At 47.2% G+C, this 20936-nt stretch overlaps 1 protein-coding gene across 4 annotated transcripts in view; it reads left to right on the forward strand.

Moving 5' to 3' along the window:
- Positions 1-852: 852 nt before the first annotated feature.
- Positions 853-20936, forward strand: part of gtf2a1 (general transcription factor IIA, 1) — a 99261-nt gene continuing 79177 nt past the window's right edge. The window contains exons 1-2 of one of the 4 annotated variants that reach the window (XM_068038586.1): positions 15715-15946; positions 17560-17598. In XM_068038586.1, coding sequence (XP_067894687.1) covers positions 15917-15946; positions 17560-17598 — 69 coding nt within the window. In that variant the 5' untranslated portion in view covers positions 15715-15916. Of the gene's footprint in view, positions 982-15714; positions 15947-17559; positions 17599-20936 lie in introns of those variants that run through there. The other 3 variants (XM_068038582.1, XM_068038583.1, XM_068038584.1) reach the window with 3 other exon arrangements.

The raw sequence follows: 20936 nt of genomic DNA on the forward strand, positions 1-20936 counted from the left end.
AGCTCCAGCGACCCGGGTTCAATTCTGGGTACTGCCTGTGCGGAGTTTGCAAGTTCTCCCTGTGAACCGCGTGGGTTTTCGTCGGGTGCTCTGGTTTCCTCCCACAGCCAAAGACTTGCAGGTTGAAAGGTAAATTGGCCATTATAAATTGCCCCTAGTGTAGGTAGGTGGTAGGGGAATATATGGGGATGTGGTAGGAATATGGGATTAGTGTAGGGTTAGTATAAACGGGTGGTTGATGGTCGGCACAGACTCGGTGGGCCGAAGGGCCTGTTTCAGTGCTGTATCAATAAATAAATAAATATTTGTCCCTCAATAAAGATCATTAAGACAGATTATCTGTTCATTATCACATTGCTGTTTGTGGGAGCTTGCTGTGCACAGATTGGGCGCAGCATTTCTTCCATTGGAGGAGTGACCCCACTTCAAAAGTACCTCATTGCCTGTAAAGTGCTTTGGGACATCCTGAGGTCCTCAAAGGCACTATATCAACGCAAGTTCTTGCTTTTCATTTCACGGTTTTGTTCGCAGGACTGTAAAGTTGGGCGCTTTCTGTAAATCGGCACATCTTCTGCAGTTGCTATGGTAACAGATCTTTTGCGCTGTTGTGAATATTTTCTATTATGGAAACTAGTTTGCACAGTCCATTGAACTTGCAATTGCATCTGCATTACACAAAGCTGCTCTCTTGTGCCACAGGTGCAGTATCATTGCCAGACACACTTGATACCGCTCGGGTCTCAGCTATTTTCAGCTGCCTACACAACAGATTCATGTGGGCGGTTGGGTAAATTGTAAATCAGGCTTAAATTAAAGGCAGTGGAAGTGCCTGCTTATGACTATAATGAGTGAATTTAAGACAGACTAAGACTGCCTCTACCCCAGAGGACTGTGGATGATCAGTCATTAAGTATGTTCAAGACTGAGATCGATAAGATTATTGGACTCGACACTGAGAGAAGCAAGAAATATGGAGATAAGGTGAGGAAATGGAGTTAAGCTAGAAAATCAGCCATGATCTTATTGATGATGAGGAAAGCTGGAGGAGCCATCTGGCCCCACCCCTGCTCCTATTTCTTATGTAATTGATATGTAAAGCAATGTAACAACCACTTGTATTTATATAGCGCCTTTCATGTAATACAACATCCCAAGGTGCTTCACAGGAGAGTGTTCAGACAGAAATTGAACGCTGAGCCACATGAGGAGATATTAGGAAAGTTGACTGAAAGCTTGGTCAAAGAACTAGGTATTAGGCAGGGTCCTAAAGGAGGAGAGAGAGATAAAGAGGCAGAGGGGTTTAGGGCGAAACATAGAAAATTTATGGCACAGAAGGAGGCCATACAGCTCACCGTATCCGTGCCGGTCAAAAAAGGCGATCCAGCCGAATCCCACTTTCCAGCTCCTGGTCTGTATCCCCGTAGGTTACAGCGTTTCAAGTGCATATCCAAGTATTTTTTCAATGCGATGAGGGTTTCTGCTTCTGCCACCTTTCCAGGCAGTGGGTTCCAGATCTGTGGTTCTCCCACACACCCCCATGATCTCTGGATCTCCATCCCCCCTCACGATCTCTGAATCCCCATCCCCCTCACGATCTCTGAATCCCCATCCCCCCACGATCTCTGAATCCCCATCCCCCTCATGATCTCTGAATCCCCATCCCCCTCACGATCTCTGAATCCCCATCCCCCTCACGATCTCTGAATCCCCATCCCCCTCACGATCTCTGAATCCCCATCCCCCCACGATCTCTGAATCCCCATCCCCCTCACGATCTCTGAATCCCCATCCCCCTCACGATCTCTGAATCCCCATCCCCCTCACGATCTCTGAATCCCCATCCCCCTCACGATCTCTGAATCCCCATCCCCCTCACGATCTCTGAATCCCCATCCCCCTCACGATCTCTGAATCCCCATCTCCCAACGATTTCGAAATCCCCATTCCCCCCACAATCTCTGAATCCCCATCCCCCCAACAATCTCTGAATCCCCATCTCCCAACGATTTCGAAATCCCCATTCCCCCCACAATCTCTGAATCCCCATCCCCCCAACAATCTCTGAATCCCCATCCCCCTCACGATCTCTGAATCCCCATCCCCCCAACAATCTCTGAATCCCCATCTCCCAACGATTTCAAAATCCCCATTCCCCCCACAATCTCTGAATCCCCATCCCCCCAACAATCTCTGAATCCCCATCTCCCAACGATTTCGAAATCCCCATTCCCCCCAACAATCTCTGAATCCCCATCTCCCAACGATTTCGAAATCCCCATTCCCCCCACAATCTCTGCATCCCCATCCCCCCAACAATCTCTGAATCCCCATCTCCCAACGATTTCGAAATCCCCATTCCCCCCACAATCTCTGCATCCCCATCCCCCCAACAATCTCTGAATCCCCATCTCCCAACGATTTCGAAATCCCCATTCCCCCCAACAATCTCTGAATCCCCATCTCCCAACGATTTCGAAATCCCCATTCCCCCCACAATCTCTGCATCCCCATCCCCCCAACAATCTCTGAATCCCCATCTCCCAACGATTTCGAAATCCCCATTCCCCCCACAATCTCTGCATCCCCATCCCCCCAACAATCTCTGAATCTCCATCTCCCAACGATCTCTGAATCCCCATCCCCCCACGATCTCTGAATCCCCATCCCCCAACGATCTCTGAATCCCCCACCCCCCCCCATGATCTCTAAATCCCCATCCCCCCACGATCTCTGCATCCCCATCCCCCCACGATCTCTGCATCCCCATCCCCCCACGATCTCTGAATCCCCATCCCTCCACGATCTCTGAATCCCCATCCCCCAACGATCTCTGAATCCCCCACCCCCCACCATGATCTCTAAATCCCCATCCCCCCACGATCTCTGAATCCCCATCCCTCCACGATCTCTGAATCCCCATCCCCCTCACGATCTCTGAATCCCCATCCCCCTCACGATCTCTGAATCCCCATCCCCCTCACGATCTCTGAATCCCCATCCCCCCACGATCTCTGAATCCCCATCCCCCTCACGATCTCTGAATCCCCATCCCCCTCACGATCTCTGAATCCCCATCCCCCTCACGATCTCTGAATCCCCATCCCCCCACGATCTCTGAATCCCCATCCCCCCACGATCTCTGAATCCCCATCCCCCTCACGATCTCTGAATCCCCATCCCCCTCACGATCTCTGAATCCCCATCCCCCCACGATCTCTGAATCCCCATCCCCCCACGATCTCTGAATCCCCATCCCCCCACGATCTCTGAATCCCCATCCCCCCACGATCTCTGAATCCCCATCCCCCCACGATCTCTGAATCCCCATCCCCCTCACGATCTCTGAATCCCCATCCCCCTCACGATCTCTGAATCCCCATCCCCCTCATGATCTCTGAATCCCCATCCCCCTCACGATCTCTGAATCCCCATCCCCCCACGATCTCTGAATCCCCATCCCCCTCACGATCTCTGAATCCCCATCCCCCCACGATCTCTGAATCCCCATCCCCCTCACGATCTCTGAATCCCCATCCCCCTCACGATCTCTGAATCCCCATCCCCCTCACGATCTCTGAATCCCCATCCCCCCAACAATCTCTGAATCCCCATCTCCCAACGATTTCGAAATCCCCATTCCCCCCACAATCTCTGAATCCCCATCCCCCCAACAATCTCTGAATCCCCATCTCCCAACGATTTCGAAATCCCCATTCCCCCCACAATCTCTGAATCCCCATCCCCCCAACAATCTCTGAATCCCCATCCCCCTCACGATCTCTGAATCCCCATCCCCCCAACAATCTCTGAATCCCCATCTCCCAACGATTTCAAAATCCCCATTCCCCCCACAATCTCTGAATCCCCATCCCCCCAACAATCTCTGAATCCCCATCTCCCAACGATTTCGAAATCCCCATTCCCCCCAACAATCTCTGAATCCCCATCTCCCAACGATTTCGAAATCCCCATTCCCCCCACAATCTCTGCATCCCCATCCCCCCAACAATCTCTGAATCCCCATCTCCCAACGATTTCGAAATCCCCATTCCCCCCACAATCTCTGCATCCCCATCCCCCCAACAATCTCTGAATCCCCATCTCCCAACGATTTCGAAATCCCCATTCCCCCCAACAATCTCTGAATCCCCATCTCCCAACGATTTCGAAATCCCCATTCCCCCCACAATCTCTGCATCCCCATCCCCCCAACAATCTCTGAATCCCCATCTCCCAACGATTTCGAAATCCCCATTCCCCCCACAATCTCTGCATCCCCATCCCCCCAACAATCTCTGAATCTCCATCTCCCAACGATCTCTGAATCCCCATCCCCCCACGATCTCTGAATCCCCATCCCCCAACGATCTCTGAATCCCCCACCCCCCCCCATGATCTCTAAATCCCCATCCCCCCATGATCTCTAAATCCCCATCCCCCCACGATCTCTGCATCCCCATCCCCCCACGATCTCTGAATCCCCATCCCTCCACGATCTCTGAATCCCCATCCCCCCACGATCTCTGAATCCCCATCCCCCAACGATCTCTGAATCCCCCACCCCCCCCCATGATCTCTAAATCCCCATCCCCCACGATCTCTGAATCCCCATCCCTCCACGATCTCTGAATCCCCATCCCCCAACGATCTCTGAATCCCCCACCCCCCCCCATGATCTCTAAATCCCCATCCCCCCACGATCTCTGAATCCCCATCCCTCCACGATCTCTGAATCCCCATCCCCCCACGATCTCTGAATCCCCATCCCCCCACGATCTCTGAATCCCCATCCCCCCACGATCTCTGAATCCCCATCCCCCCACGATCTCTGAATCCCCATCCCCCCACGATCTCTGAATCCCCATCCCCCCACGATCTCTGAATCCCCATCCCCCCCACGATCTCTGAATCCCCATCCCCCCCACGATCTCTGAATCCCCATCCCCCTCACGATCTCTGAATCCCCATCCCCCTCACGATCTCTGAATCCCCATCCCCCCATGATCTCTGAATCCCCATCCCCCCATGATCTCTGAATCCCCATCCCCCCACGATCTCTGAATCCCCATCCCCCAACGATCTCTGAATTCCCATCCACCCACGATCTCTGAATCCCCATGCCCCCACGATCTCCGGAACTCCACACCCCCCCCCCCCCCCCAACGATCTCTGGAACTCCACCCCCTCACAGTCTCTGAATCCCTATCCCCCTGACTACCCATCTCCCAAGATCAATGATTCCCCAGCCCTCGCTCGATCTCCGCCTCCCCGCCTCCCAAATGATCTCTAATTCTGCACCCTCCACGATATCCGATTCCCTTCTCCACTGCGATCTCTGATTCCCCACCCCCATGATCTCTGATTCCCCACCCCCGCAATCTCCGTTTCCCCACCCCCACCCACCATCTCTGACTCCCCACTTCTCTGCTACTTCTGTCTCCCCAACCCCTGTGATTTCTGACTCCCCACCCCCACAGTCTCTGACCCCACCCCCTCAAGATTTCCTACCTACTTGCCATCCACTCCCCGGCTGCTGTCCGTTTGGCCATTGGGCTCCCATAATGTTGATGTCCACTAATTGGCTGCTGCATTTCCTACAATATAACAATAACTACACTTCAAAAAATACTTAATTGCCTGTAAAGTGCTTTGGGATGCCTTGATGTCGTGAAAGGCGCTATATAAATGTACGCATTTCTTTCTTTATCTCTTTAAATGGTAAGGACCCTATTTGCCGTGAGTTTGAACTCACAGCACAAGCTGAATTGGCAATCCCACTCTGGCTAATATGAGAAATGTAGATGTTATTTCCAAGAGATTGTGGGTTGAGACAAAATGTTGAGCAATGTTGAAAGAACTTTAGGAACAAAGGAACGTTAATTTATGTTGCACTTTATCCTGCCCTTGGAACATCCCAATAGACCTTACAAGTGATAGATTACTTCTGGAGTGCAGTCAGTGTTTTGGGGCTAAACGTAGCAGCCGACTTGAGCTCTGAAAAATATGAGCCAGACGATCTGTTCTTGATCGTGTTGGTTGAGAGATAAATGTTGACCAGGATTACCCTGGAGTCTCCAGAAAATATAGATTAATCCGAGCAACTGGGGAGGAAGATCAGTGGAGCAGTAATAAATTGTGGATTTTCATTTTCTTTTGAACATTTTCATTTATTAGCTTTAAAAAAAAAAGTTGGTAGATGGGAAGAAAAGGCTATTTTACTGGGCGGGGTTGTTGGAATTCATGTGACAAAATCTCCAGGAATTTGTCCAACCAGAGTTGGCAACCATAGCGAAGATACGTCTCCTGTTCTTCCTCAAATATATGAAAGGCATCACCTTTGAAAATGTTTTGTTCATTGAATTGTACAGTACTAAAGTATTTATCCAATTCCTTTTTCAAAGTTACTATTGAATCTGCTTCCAAAACATTAACAGGCAGTTCTTTTGCCAATCGCCTTAATTCTGTGCCCTCTGCTTATTGATTCTTTAGCCTTTGGAAACTGTTTCTCTTTATTAACTCGATATAAACCCTTCATGATTCTGAAAACCTCTATCAAATCTCCTCTTAGCCTTCTCTGCTCCAAGCAGAACAACCCCAGCGTCTTCAGTCTACCCACGTTACTGAAGTTGTTCATCTCTGGAGCCACTTGCATAAATCTCTTCTGTACCCTCTGCAAAGGCTTCACATCATTCCTAAAGTGAGGTGTCCGGAATTGGACACAGTACTCCAATGGGGCCAGACTAGTGTTTTATATACAAATGTAAGGTAATGCATTTTGGAAGATCTAATACAGGTGGGAAGTATACAGTAAATGGCAGAACCCTTAGGAGTATTGACAGGCAGAGAGATCTGGGCGTACAGGTCCACAGGTCACTGAAAGTGGCAACGCAGGTGGATAAGGTAGTCAAGAAGGCATACGGCATGCTTGCCTTCATTGGTCGGGGCATAGAGTATAAAAATTGGCAAGTCATGTTGCAGCTGTACAGAACCTTAGTTAGGCCACACTTAGAATATTGTGTGCAATTCTGGTCGCCACACTACCAGAAGGACGTGGAGGCTTTGGTGAGAGTACAGAAGAGGTTTACCAGGATGTTGCCTGGTCTGGAGGGCATTAGCTATGAGGAGAGGTTGGAAAAACTCGGATTATTTTCACTGGAACGATGGAGGTGGAGGGGCAACATGATAGAGGTTTACAAAGTTATGAGCGGCATGGACAGAGTGGATAGTCAGAAGCTTTTTCCCAGGGTGGAAGAGTCAGTTACTCGGGGACATAGGTTTAAGGTGCGAGGGGCAAAGTTTAGAGGGGATGTGCGAGGCAAGTTCTTTACACAGAGGGTGGTGAGTGCCTGGAACTTGTTGCCAGGGGAGGTGGTGGAAGCAGGTACGATAATGACGTTTAAGAGACATCTTGATAAATACATGAATAGGATGGGAATAGAGGGATATGGGCCCCGGAAGTGCAGAAGGTTTTAGTTTAGACAGGCATCAAGATCGGCTCAGGCTTGGAGGGCCGAATGGCCTGTTCCTGTGCTGTACTGTTCTTTATTCTTTTATATGTTTAGCATAACTTCCTTGCTTTTGTACTCTATGCCTCTATTTATAAAGCCCAGGATCCCATGTGCTTGATTAACTGCTTTGTTAACCTGTCCTGCCATCTTCAAAGATTTAAGTTGTGTTGTCGGACTTGAACTCTCAACATGTTGCCACCTGAGCTAAACTGACAGAGAGGCTCCGCATTTGGAGCGTGGAAAGGATTTATGGATTGGAAACCCGGAGATATATTTTATTTTCTCCAGGTTTCCCACCCCACAGCCTGCCTGACGGACGGGAAAGCCTGTGACAGAAGGCCACAGTGGAGGAGCAGGTAGGGAGGCAGCAAGGGAGCACGGTCGGGAGGGTTGAGTTGGGTGGGGGGGTGGGGGGGGGGGGTGGGGTGGAGGGTGTATGGGTGAGAGGAGAGATTGCAGTGGAGCGAACTGTGGTCAGGGGTGGGACAAGATCGCGGGGGTGGTGGGGGTGTATCAGACAGATCCCGGTGGTTGTTGGACAGATTGCGGGGGGCGGGGTGCGGTTTACAGCAGAACTTGTTGGGCCTGGACGAAACACTCCTGCTTCTCCTGGACCACAAGCAGTGCTTTAAAGGCACTCACCTTCTGGATCCAGCCTTCCTTGCCTCCTTTCACCTGCCGAGTTTCCGATGCGAAGGAAAATCAACCAACATGAGTTAAAAAGAAAAAAACTTGTTAAAATGGAGGCCACAGCCTTCTTAAAAACAGATACTGGCTCACCTGCCACCTGGGCATGGATTAGTTGCCAGTCCCCCATCTCGCCTCCTTTAAGTCTGGAAGTGGGCAGGTTCAAGGTGGGTTGGGGGTTGGATTTCAAATGTAAACATTTTTAACTTCTCACCCAATGCTACCCAATTTTGGAGGTTAACATCACCCTCTTGTTATACTAAACTTGTAAGTGTCTTCTGAAAGTGCGTGCTGTCCCAATGCTATCATCTTTAGTCTTGATGAAAGGGCATTGACTGGAAATGTTAACTCGGTTTCTCTCTCCACAGATGCTGCCAGGCCTGTAGGGTATTTCCAGCATTTTATAGAGTCATAGAGAGATACAGTGCTGAAACAGGCCCTTCGGCCCACCGAGTCTGAGCTGACCAACAACCACCCATTTATACTAAGCCTACATTAACCCCATTTTCCCTCCCACATCCCCACCTTCCCTCAATTCTCCTACCATCTACCTACACTAGGGGCAATTTACAATGGCCAATTTACCTATCAACCTTTGGCTGTAGGAGGAAGCCGGAGCATCCGGTGGAAACCACACAGTCACAGGGAGAACGTACAAACTCTGAACAGGCAGTACCCAGAATTGAACCCGGGTCGCTGGAGCTGTGAGGCTGCGGTGTTAACCACTGCCCACTCTTTTTATTTCATTTTTTGGCTTGAAAGCACAAACATTTATTTTAGCATTAACAAATTTGCAACCCTCACTCTGTTTGCATGACATCCTGCATTAAAATAATAAAAACACAAGAAACAGAAGCAGGAGTAGGCCATTCGGCCCCTCAAGCCTGCTTCACCACTCAATAAGATCATGGCTGATCTGATCTTGGCCTCAACTCCACTTTCCTGCCTGTTTCCCATAACCCTGGACTCCCCTATAGTTCAAAAAATCTGTCTAACTCAGCCTTGAATATATTCAATGACCCAGCCTCCACTGCTCTCTGGGATGGAGAATTCCAAAGATTAATGACCCTCTGAGAGAAGAAATTCCTCCTCATCACCGTCTTAAGTGGGCACTCCCTTATTCTGAAACTGTGCCCCCTAAAACAGGGCTGTGTTCTTGCACCTACACTGTTTGGGATCATCTTCTCCCTGCTGCTCTCACATGCATTCAAGTCTTCAGAAGAAGGAATTTTCCTCCGCACAAGATCAGGTGGCAGGTTGTTCAACCTTGCCCATCTCAGAGCGAAGACCAAAGTACGGAAAGTCCTCATCAGGGAACTCCACTTTGCTGACGATGCTGCATTAACATCTCACACTGAAGAGTGTCTGCAGAGTCTCATCGACAGGATTGTGGCTGCCTGCAACAAATTTGGCCTAACCATCAGCCTCAAGAAAACGAACATCATGGGACAGGACATCAGAAATGCTCCATCCATCAATATCGGCAAACACGCTCTGGAAGTGGTTCAAGAGTTCACCTACCTAGGCTCAACTATCACCAGTAACCTGTCTCTCGATGCAAAAATCAACAAGTGTATGGGAAAGGCTTCCACTGCTATGTCCAGACTGGCCAAGAGAGTGTGGGAAAATGGCACACTGACACAGAACACAAAAGTCCGAGTGTTTCAAGCCTGTGTCCTCAGTACCTTGCTCTATGGCAGCGAGGCCTGGACAACGCATGTCAGCCAACACGTCTCAACTCATTCCATCTTCGCTGCCTCCGGAGAATCCTTGGCATCAGGGGCAGGACTGTATCTCCAACGCAGAAGTCCTCGAGGCGGCTAACATCCCCAGCATATACACCCTACTAAGCCAGCGGCGCTTGAGATGGCTTGGCCATGTGAGCCGCATGGAAGATGGCAGGATCCCCAAGGACACATTGTACAGCGAGCTCGTCACTGGTATCAGACCCACTGGCCGTCTAAGTCACCACTTTAAAGACGTCTGCAAACGCGACATGAAGTCCTGTGACATTGATCACAAGTCGTGGAAGTCAGTTGCCAGTGATCGCCAGAGCTGGCGGACAGCCATAAAGGCGGGGCTAAAGAGTGGCGAGTCGAAGAGACTTAGCAGTTGGCAGGAAAAAAGACAGAAACGCAAGGGGAGAGCCAACTGTGTAACAGCCCCGACAACCAATTTTATCTGCAGCACCTGTGGAAGAGTCTGTCACTCTAGAATTGGCCTTTATAGCCACTCCAGGCGCTGCTTCACAAACCACTGACCACCTCTAGGCGCTTACCCATTGTCTCTCGAGACAAGGAGGGCAAAGAAGGTGTCCCCTAGTTCTAGATTCCCCCATGAGGGGAAACATCCCCTCAGTATCTACCCCGTCAAGCCCCCTCAGAATCTTATGTTTCAATATAATCACCTCTCATTCTTCTGAACTCCAATGAGTATAGGCCCAACCTGCTCAATCTTTCCTCATAAGACAACGCCTTCATCCCAGGAATCAACCTAGTGAATCTCCTCTGAACTGCCTCCAATGCAAGTAGATCCCTCCTTAAATAAGGAGACCACCACTATACGCAGTACTCTAGGTGTGGACTCACCAACGCCCTATTTTTATACTCCATCCCCCTTAAAATAAAGACAAACATTCATTTGCCTTCTGAATTACTTGCTGTACTTGCATGCTATCTTTTGGGATTCATGTACAAGGACACCCAGGTCTCTCTTTACTGCTGCATTCTACAGTCTCTTTCCATTTAAATAATCTCTAAAGACGTGCTCTATGGCGAGCTTGCTATTGGCACAAGACCACAGGTCGCTCACATCTGCAATACAAGGATGTCTGCAAGCAGGACCTCAAGTTGACCAGGATCAGTGTCGATGCATGGGAAAGCCTTGCTGCTGACTGGAGCTCCTGGAGAATGGCAGTCAGGAAGGGCGTGGAAAAAGCAGAGGACAAAAGAAATGGCCAGATAGTGGAAAAGAGAGTCCGAAGGAAGGAAAAAACATCAGTCAAACTTGGGCCAGTGATATTCATCTGTGCCAGCTGTGGAAGGGTTGGTGCTCATGGGTTGGCCTCTCCAGCCACAACAGACGATGTTCAACTCAGATGTGACACACACCCCGGGCGCAGTCCATTGTCTTCTGAGGTGGATGGAAACTGACTACTACAGAAAGTTAGAGTGGAAAGAGGTGACAAAGAAACACACTTTGGCATGTATATCTTATTGGAGCTAAAACCAATCAGTTTGAATGAGCATTATGTAACATCTCACCATAATCCCAGGACATCAGCAAAGTGTTTCATGCAAAGAATAGAAAAGCTGAATGCTTTTTTGAAAGATGTGAAACTTTTAAATGTTGATTTTCAGAAAGACTTGGGGTGCGCTCGTACAAGGAACACAGAAAGTTTGCAAGTAGGTACAGCAAGCAATTAGGAAGGCAAATGGCATGTTGGCCTTTATTGTAAGGGGATTGGAGTACAGGAATAAAGAAGTCTTGCTACAATTGTACAGGGTTTTAGTGAGACTGCATCTGGAGTACTGTGTGCAGTTTTAGTCTCCATATTTAAGGAAGTATATACTTACATTGGAGGCAGTGCAGTGAAGGTTCACTAAATTGGTTCCTGGGATGAGGGCTTTGTGCTGTGATGAGAGGCTGAGTAAAGTGAGCCTATATTCTCTGGAGTTTGGAAGAATGAGAGGTGATCTCATTGAAACATACAAGATTCTGAAAGGGCTTGATAGGGTAGCAGCTGAGAGATTGTTTCCGCTGGTCGGGGAATCTAAAACACTGGGACACAGTCTCAGGATAAGGGGAGAATCATTTAGGACTGAGATGAGGAGAAATTACTGCACTCAAAGGGTTGTGAATCTTTGGAATTCTTTACCCCAGAAGGTTGTGGATGCTCCATGGATTATTTGGTCTCTCAGGGAGTCAAGGGATATGAGGAGCAGGTGGAAAAGTGGAGTTGAAGCCAAGATCAGCCATGATCATATTGAATGGCAGAGCAGGCTCGATGGGCCATATGGTTGACTCCCACTCCTATATCTTGTGTTTTTGTATTAGTTTTTATGGTGTGTAATCCAGGTCTCTGGATTACTAGTGTAGTAACATAACCACTATGCTACCATTCAGTATGTAAAGTGACTGTAATACTGTAATGTTTTATTTTGAGGAAATGATGACTAATACTGTCCAATTATGTGGTCCAACTCACTATGTTGCTATTGCATCAGTGTGTTTCCTCCTCTTATCTAAAGATAATGAGTCACACTGAGGTACATTCCCAGAAGCACAACAACATTTTGTTTTTATTCATTCACAGGATGTGGGCATCAAAGGCAAGCAATTATTTCCCATCGCTTTTTGTCCTTAACTGAAAGGCTTGCTAGGCCATTTCAGGCATTAGTTAAGAGTCAACCACCTTGCTGTGGGTCTAGACTCACATGTAGGCCAGACAGCAGATTTTCTTCCCTAAGGACATTAGTGAACAGACAAGTGTGTAATCTGATAGTTTCATGGTCACCATTGCTGTTCCTGGCTTTTTAATTCTAGGTTTATTAATTGAATTTAAATTCCCCAGCCAGCTGCCGTGGTGGGATTTGAATGTGTCTCACAGAATTACTAGTCCCGTAACATAACCACTAGTCTGCATTAACTTGTATTTATGTACCACCTTTAATGTAGTAAAATATCCCAAGGAGTTTAACAGGAACATTATGAAACAAAACCTGACACTGAGCCACATAGTCCAGATGACCAATCGCATGCTTGATCAAAGAGGTAGGTTTTAAGAGGCGTCTTACAGGAGGAGAGAAAGGTAGAGAGGTGTAGAGGTTCAGGGAGGGAATTGTAGAGTTTATGGCTCCTGAAGACATGGTGGGGCAGTGACAGGGATGGTGGGGTAGTGACAGGGATGGTGGGGTAGTGACAGGGATGGTGGGGTAGTGACAGGGTATATGCATTAGGACTCCCTTCTCTGTGACGCATCTCTGGCATCTCCTGTCTGGTAGATAACCCAGCCCTTGTAACCCATGGGCGTGCAGTAAAACCTGTGTAATATAGCAGTACAGGCACAATGGGCTGAATGGCCGTCTTCTGTGCTGCATTGTTGTATGATTTTATGGTACATCACCCTGGTCCTTGTGCATTAAGTCAAACAGTAGACCAGTAAACACAGACACCCATATCATTCTTCAGGCATTTATCCAATTCCCTTTTGAAAGTTACTATTGAATCTGCTTCCACCGCCCTTTCAGGCAGTGTATTCCAGATCACAAGGCCTTAAAAAGAGAACGGGATAATTATCTGAGGAGCAGGACTATGGGGAAAAGACAGGGGAATGGGACTAGGTGAGTTGGTCTTGTACAGAACTTGCAGGGGCACAATGGGCTGAATGGCCTCCTTCTGTGCTCATTCTATGAACTCGCTGTGTAAAAAAAGATTCTCGTCATCTTCCCACTGGTTCTTTTACCAATCTGTCATAAAAACAAGAAATGCTGGAAATACTCAGCGGGTCAGGCAGCCTCTGTGGAGAGAGAAAAAGAATTAATGTTTCAGTTTGATGAGAATGGTGAACTGTTTCTCATGCCACTGTTGCTGTTAAGTATTCCCAGTGTTTTTCTTTTTCATTTCAGATTTTCAGCATCCCAAGTTGTTTGCTTTTAAACCTGCATCATTTGGTTAGTTCCACCAGTGGAAATAGTTTCTCCATATATCAAAACCCATTGTGATTTTGAACACCTCGATTAAACCTCCACTTAACCCCTGCTCTAAGGAGAACAATCACAGCTTCTCTAATCTTTCCACATTCATGTCTCTCATTTTGGTAAAACTCCTCTGCACCCATTCCAAGGCTTGACCAAGGCTTTAGGCAACATGTCAGACTTTTTTTGAAGTTGTTGATTATCTTTTGTTAGTTTTCTTGTTGAATGTGGATAGAAGTGAAAGGCTGTCATTCAGTGGAACCAACAAACACTACCAACAAAAATCATGACCTGCTCGGGGTGGGTGGAGGGCGGAGAAGAAAAATTATATCAATGAAACATAATTACTGAGGAATTTGCTTATTGGGAGCTTAGTTCTATTCAGAGCCCTATCTTTCATTTAGCCAAATTGTGCCTGGAAGACTAGTGTATATATATATATATATATATATATTATGTGTGTGTGTATTTAAGGAGAAGTTAGACATGCACATAGGGGTGAAAGGAATAGAAGGATGTGCTGTTAATATTGTTATTCTGCAGCTCAGTTGGTAGCTTTTCTCCCTCTGACTCAGATGGTTGTGGGTTTAAGTCCCACTCCAGAGACCTGAGCACATAATCAAGGCTGACTCTCCAGTGCTGCTTTGAGGGAGTGCTGCACAGTCAGAAGTGCCATCTTTCAGATAAGATGTTAAGCTGAAGTCTCTATCTGCTCACTATGTAAAATAGATTAATTATGCACGGAAGGAGGCCCTTTGGCCTGAAGAGATCCCATGGCTCTATTTTGAAGAAGAGCAGGGGAGTTCTCCCTGCTAATAAAAACAGAAAGTGCTGGAAATGCTCAGCAGGTCTGGCAGATGCGGTAGAGAGAAAAGCAGAGTTAATGGGCTGGATTTTACAGGGCTCCGTGGCGGCGGTGGGGGGGGGGGGGGGGGGGGGTGCGGGGCCTGAAGATTGTTCTGGCAGTGGCCTGCCATGGATCCCGGTGCCAGGCCCAATCCTCCCGGCGGCAGCAAGGCTCTGTAGCAGCCTCCCAACCCCCCTCTCCGCCGCTGGGTGACAGTACCCGGCTTACCATATTGAAATGAGCACAATGCATGCATCTGTGGTTCGGCCGCGATCTTCAGAGTGGTAGCTGGCCGTGCCGCACCTTCACTTTCCTATGTGGGAAAACAGGTGTCGCAGTGGTGGGGGAGGGGGGAACGTGAGATCTTCAATGCGGGCCGGGGTGTGAAAGGGGATCCAAGGGGTATTTAAATGAGCTGTCGCGCGAAGGATCGTGCGTGTGCGGGCCGCCATTTTTTTCGACATGTGCTTAAAATCTAGCCCAACGTTTCAACATCGGCTGTAAAGTGCTTTGGGACGTCCTGGGGTGGTGAAAGGCACTTTGTAGAATTATTGAAATGGTACAGCACAGAAGGAGGTCATTCTGCCCATCGTGCCTGTGCCAGCTCTTATGGTATAGTCCTACTCCCTGTAGCCCTGCAAATGTTTTCACTTCAAGTATTTATCCAAATGCATGCCTTCCTCTCTTTTCTTTCTAGGGTTAGGGGGAATGAGGAGAGGCTGGTGCATAAAAGCCAGCTGGGCCTGTGCTTCAGAACTCCCTGTAAACCCTCCAGGGAGCTCTGGAGGTGTGTATTCGAGGTAAGGCGGCGAAAGACTACAACTCCCAGCGGCCCGTGCGACCGGGGCCTCGGCGGCGGAGAGACCCGGATGTTTCTTCCCTCAGCCGGCCTGCTCTCGCGATACTTAGTGAGTGTGGGGGGAGGGGGGGAGGAGAGCGCTGACGCAACGCCTCATTTGCGGGACCCTCCCTATAGCGGCAATTGAAGCTCCATTCGGCAGTATATAAGCGCTCGCTGGAAGAGGACGGACGGCTTTCCCAAGCCCGCTTCAGGCAGCACCGCCAAAAAAATTATATACTGTGTCTTTATTTTTGTTTATAATCAAAAAAAAAAATCCTTTTCTGTAAAGGAAACCACCTCATCAGGATATTTCATTTAAATTCTCTTCCGTATCCACATGGCGAGTTCGGCCAACTCAAACCCGGTGGTAAGATTTTTTTTGTGTGTTGAGTGTGGTTGTTTTTTTTTATCCTCCGAAATAAAAGAGACTTTAAGATGGGAACCATTTTATTTTTTTCTATATATTTTTTTAAAAAAGTATTTTATTTTCCCCTCCCGAGGAAGAAAACGATGAAAAAAAAATACATTTATAAATTTAAAAACGTTTCTTTGCAGTCCGGGGGAGGGGGAGGGAAATCAGCAAAACAAAACTTCAGAAGGAAGTGGTTGGAATTGGAAAGAAAAATCCTATTTTTTTTAAAAACAATATCTGAATCCCTTCCCCGAGCAGTTTATATTGAGCTGGAGCAAAGCAAGCAACAAAAAAGTGTTGTCTGGAGCAAACTGCAGGGGTTTTTTTTTGTGTGGTGCTCTGGTTGGAATTTTACTTTTTTTCTTCAATTGTGGAAAAAGGAGGAGAAAAAGAACCATTTCCCCAAAAAGATTTCCCTCCAATTTTTGTTTGGAGTGAAAAATACATTTAACTTTTGGTGCTTTCTAAAGTGGCTTGGAGAAAAAAGACTGAAAAAGTGGGGGAGTTATTAAGGTGTTTGGTTCAAGATCATAAGGTGATAAGCAAAAGAAATGTTATGTTCATGAAGCTGACTTAATAAAAAAGATTTCCAAATTCATGAGGTCATATCTGAAAATTACTAAAGTTCAGGAGGTGATTTAACTAATAATATAGGGAGAGAATTGAGTTTGAATCCAAGAAAACCCTAAGATTTTCTTAAGAGTTCAGCAGGTTCCAAACTCTCCTCAGATTTCAAGTTGATTATTTATTTGTTCTAAAATTTTCTTTTTGAAGATAAAGATAGATCAAACAAACCAGCTAGAAAATGGAATGAAACCCAAACACCAACACACCCCTGCCGGTCCCCTAGAGGAACACTGAGGGAGATGGAGGCTGCACTGTAATGATGAACCATTTTGTTTTCTGGCTGATTTTTTTTTAGTGTTGCTGGTCTGACAGAGGGAGGGAAGAGAAATGTTTTTTTCTCCTTCCCTTTCTCAGGGCCCAACGTCTTAAACATTTTTATTCTAACCCCTCTCCTTTCATTGACCAGTTCTGCTCCATAAGTTTAATGTCTCGTTGTGGGAGGTGGCCTTCTGTCCTTCCTCTCTGCTCTGCTCTCTCTCCCTCTCCCAGCCGGCCTCCTCTATTATAATCTCTGCTGCCTGGTGGGGATGTGCTTGTTTGTCCTACGTCACGGCGGAGAGGGGGCCCACTGTATATAAGAGGCCAGCCTGGATAGGGCCGTTCAAGCGAGCAGGGAGGCTCAACACCAGCAATAAGGCCCAGGGACAAACTGCCTGCTTAAATATATTCACTGTTTGGGTCCATGACTCCACCTGGCTTTTTTTTTTGCCAAACCTTCCTTCCTTCCCTCCCCCACTCCTCAACATTTTTTCTTTCCTGGGAAGGGTGTGAGCATTGCTCGAGTTGTGCACTCCAGCAGGTTGGCTACACTCTAGTGTTCAGTGTGTGAAAATACACTCAAAGCTGCAAACAGCCCCTTTTCCAGAGTAGCTTGTCTTTCTTTAAATATATAAATCAACCAAAACACATTAAATATTGAAACTAATTTTTTTTCCTTAAAGCAAAATATTGCTGATGTTGGAAATCTGAAGCAAAAGCAGGTAATGCTGACTGTTTCCCTGCACTTTTTGTTTTTGCTTTTTTATTTTTTCTGATTCCATTAGGATATTGGTGATTATTCATTGCTTGTGCAATAAATGATCCTTTCAGTAATAAAGTAGATAAATATTTGAATAAAGAACAGTACAGCACAGGAACAGGCCATTCGGCCCTTCAAGCCTGCACCGATCTTGATGCCTGTCTAAACTAAAACCTCCTGCACTTCTGGGGTCCGTATCCCTCTATTCCCATCCTATTCATGTATTTGTCAAGATGCCTCTTAAACATCTCTATGGTACCTGGGGAGGGAAAACTTGCCAAAGCTTATGAGGGAAAGGCAGGAGAGTGGGACTAATTGGGCAGCTTTTTCAAAGTGCTGGCATAGGTATGATGGGTCAAATAGTCATCTCCTGTGCTGTATGATCTACATGCTACTGTTAAATTATGGAATTCCACTGTTGAATATCTAGAGTTCCCTCTTGCTGGTGAGAATCAGTATTATATTTACACAAATGTCTAACATAGTGAAAAATAATTGTCATGTATTGCCATTTTTATTGCCACCTCCTGCTCAATGATTTAAATTGTCACTTGCTCTTATTTTGAAACATCTTTATGCTGCTTTAAATTCTTGCCATTTTTGGGGGTGGGTGGGGGGGGGGGGGGGTGCAAGAACTTGTTCTGTAATTAAACCAAGTTTTGGAAACACGGGCAGCTTTTGTAAAAAGAAATGTTAAATGTGCCAGGTATAATGCTTTGTCAGAGCAGGAACAAAAATAGATCATCCAGTCCCTTGGCCTGTTCCGCCATTTAATTAGGTCATTCACCCAGTTTCTCTGTCGCATCTATTCGGATGATACAACCTTCTATAATAGTGCCCCTTATTCCTCAACATGGAGCCCCCCCCCCACCCCGTGGTTGACAGGGACCTCAACTGGGTCTGATTTTATTTACTTCTCTCATCCCTTCCCCTCCCTCCCTCGACCACAATAGGGTTCCCCTTGTCCTCACTTTCCACCCCACCAGCCTCCATATTCAATGGATTATCCTCCACTATTTCTGCTGCTACCAACCCATCTTCCCCTCCCCTTTCAGCTTTCCAAAGTGACGGTTTCCTCCGTGACACCCCCAGCACCTCCCCCTCGTTCCTACGGTACCTTTCCATGCATGTGTAGGAGACACCTGTTTTTCCTCCTCCCTTTCCACTGCCAAGGGCTCCAAGCACTCCTAAGTGAAAGTAAGTTACTTGCATTTCTTTCAGTTTAGTATGCTGTATTCGCTGTTCACAAATGTTTTTAAAATTGGTTTCATGGGATGTGCATTGTTGGCAAGACCAGCATTTATTGCCCTTGAAGGTGGTGGTGAGCTGCCTACTTGAACTGCTGCAGTCCGTCTGGTGTAGGTTCTCAGTGCTGTTAAGGGGGGAGTTCTTGGATTTTGATCCAGTGACAGTGAAGGAATGGTGATCTAGTTCGAAGTCGGGATGGTGTGTGGCTTGGAGGGGAACTTGCAGGTGGTGGTGTTCCCATGCATCTGCTGCCCTTGTCCTTCTAGGTGGTAGAGGTTATGGGTTTGGAAGGTGCTGGCGAAGGACGTGTGGTGAGTTGCTGCAGTGCATCTTGTATATAGTGCACACTGCTGCCACTGTACATCGGTGGTGGATGGGGTGCTGATCAAGTGGGCTGCTTTGTCCTGGATGATGTCCAGTTTCCTGAGTGGTGTTGAGCTGCACTCCACCAGGCAGTGGTGTCCTCTACACTTGGGAGACTAAACACAGGCTGGGTGACTGCTTTGTGGAACACCTCTGTTCAGTCTGAAAGCATGACCCCGAGCTTTGAGCTTGTCATAGAGTCATAGTTCTCATAATTCTCCACCTTGTTCCCACACTGACGTTCCTGTCCTTGGCCTGCTACAGTGTTCCAGTGAAGCTCAATGCAAGTTTATATTTCGATTGGCACATTGCATCCTTCTGGACTCAACCTTGAGTTTAAAAATTTTAGATCATAACCTCCACCCCATTTTCCCCCCTATTGCCCATTTAGTTTTGCTGGTTTGTTCCGTCCCCCTCCCCCACTTCCCCCAGCCACATTGTTTCTTTTCTTTAATTCTTTTACTTTGTGTTTGGACGGCTGCTATACTATCATTGACAACTCATCCAGACACATCTTTTGTTTCTTTACGTGGCTTTGAACCATGAAACCTTTTGTCATTTAATCTCTCCTGCTCTCCATCCCATCATAGACCTTCCCTTTTATTCTACACCTCCCCCACCCCCACTTACTTAAAATCTATAACATTTCTAACCTTTTACCAGTTTTGATGAAAGGTGGTTGACCTGCAATGTTAACTGTTATTTCTTTCTGCACAGATGCTGCCTGACCTAACTATTTCCAGCACTTTCTGTTTATGTTCCAGATTTCCAGCATCCATAGTATTTTGCGTTTGTTTAATTAGATCATTCTGGTTTGTACTTCATCTCCACTTACCTGCCTTTGGTCCACATCTCTTGATATCTTTACCTAACAAAAATCTGTCGATCTCAGTATTGAAAATTTAAGTTGACCCAGCATTCACAGCCTTTGGGAGAGAGAGCTCCAGATTTCCAGCTTCCTTTGCTCCTTGACAGTTCTTAGTCTTTTACCATGAACAAAATCTTCTGATTGAGAACATTAGAACATTACAGCGCAGTACAGGCCCTTCGGCCCTCGATGTTGCGCCGACCTGTGAAACCGTCTGACCTACACTATCCCATTTTCATCCATATGTCCATCCAATGACCACTTAAATGCCCTTAAAGTTGGCGAGTCTACTACTGCTGCAGGCAGGGCGTTCCACGCCCCTACTACTCTGAGTAAAGAAGCTACCTCTGACATCTGTCCTATATCTATCACCCCTCAACTTAAAGCTATGTCCCCTCGTGTTTGCCATCACCATCCGAGGAAAAAGACTCTCACTATCCACCTTATCTAACCCTCTGATTATCTTATATGTCTCTATTAAGTCATCTCTCCTCCTCCTTCTCTCCAACGAAAACAACCTCAAGTCCCTCAGCCTTTCCTCGTAAGACCTTCCCTCCATACCAGGCAACATCCTAGTAAATCTCCTCTGCACCCTTTCCAAAGCTTCCACATCCTTCCTATAATGCGGTGACCAGAACTGCACGCAATACTCCAGGTGCGGTCTCACCAGAGTTTTGTGCAGCTGCAGCATGACCTCATGGCTCTGAAACTCGATCCCGCTACTAATAAAAGCTAACACACCATATACCTTCTTAACAGTCCTATTAACCTGGGTAACAACTTTCAGGGATTTATGTACCTGGACACCAAGATCTCTCTGT

Source organism: Heterodontus francisci, chromosome 9, assembly GCF_036365525.1.
Source record: "Heterodontus francisci isolate sHetFra1 chromosome 9, sHetFra1.hap1, whole genome shotgun sequence".
Classification (NCBI taxonomy): domain Eukaryota; kingdom Metazoa; phylum Chordata; class Chondrichthyes; order Heterodontiformes; family Heterodontidae; genus Heterodontus; species Heterodontus francisci.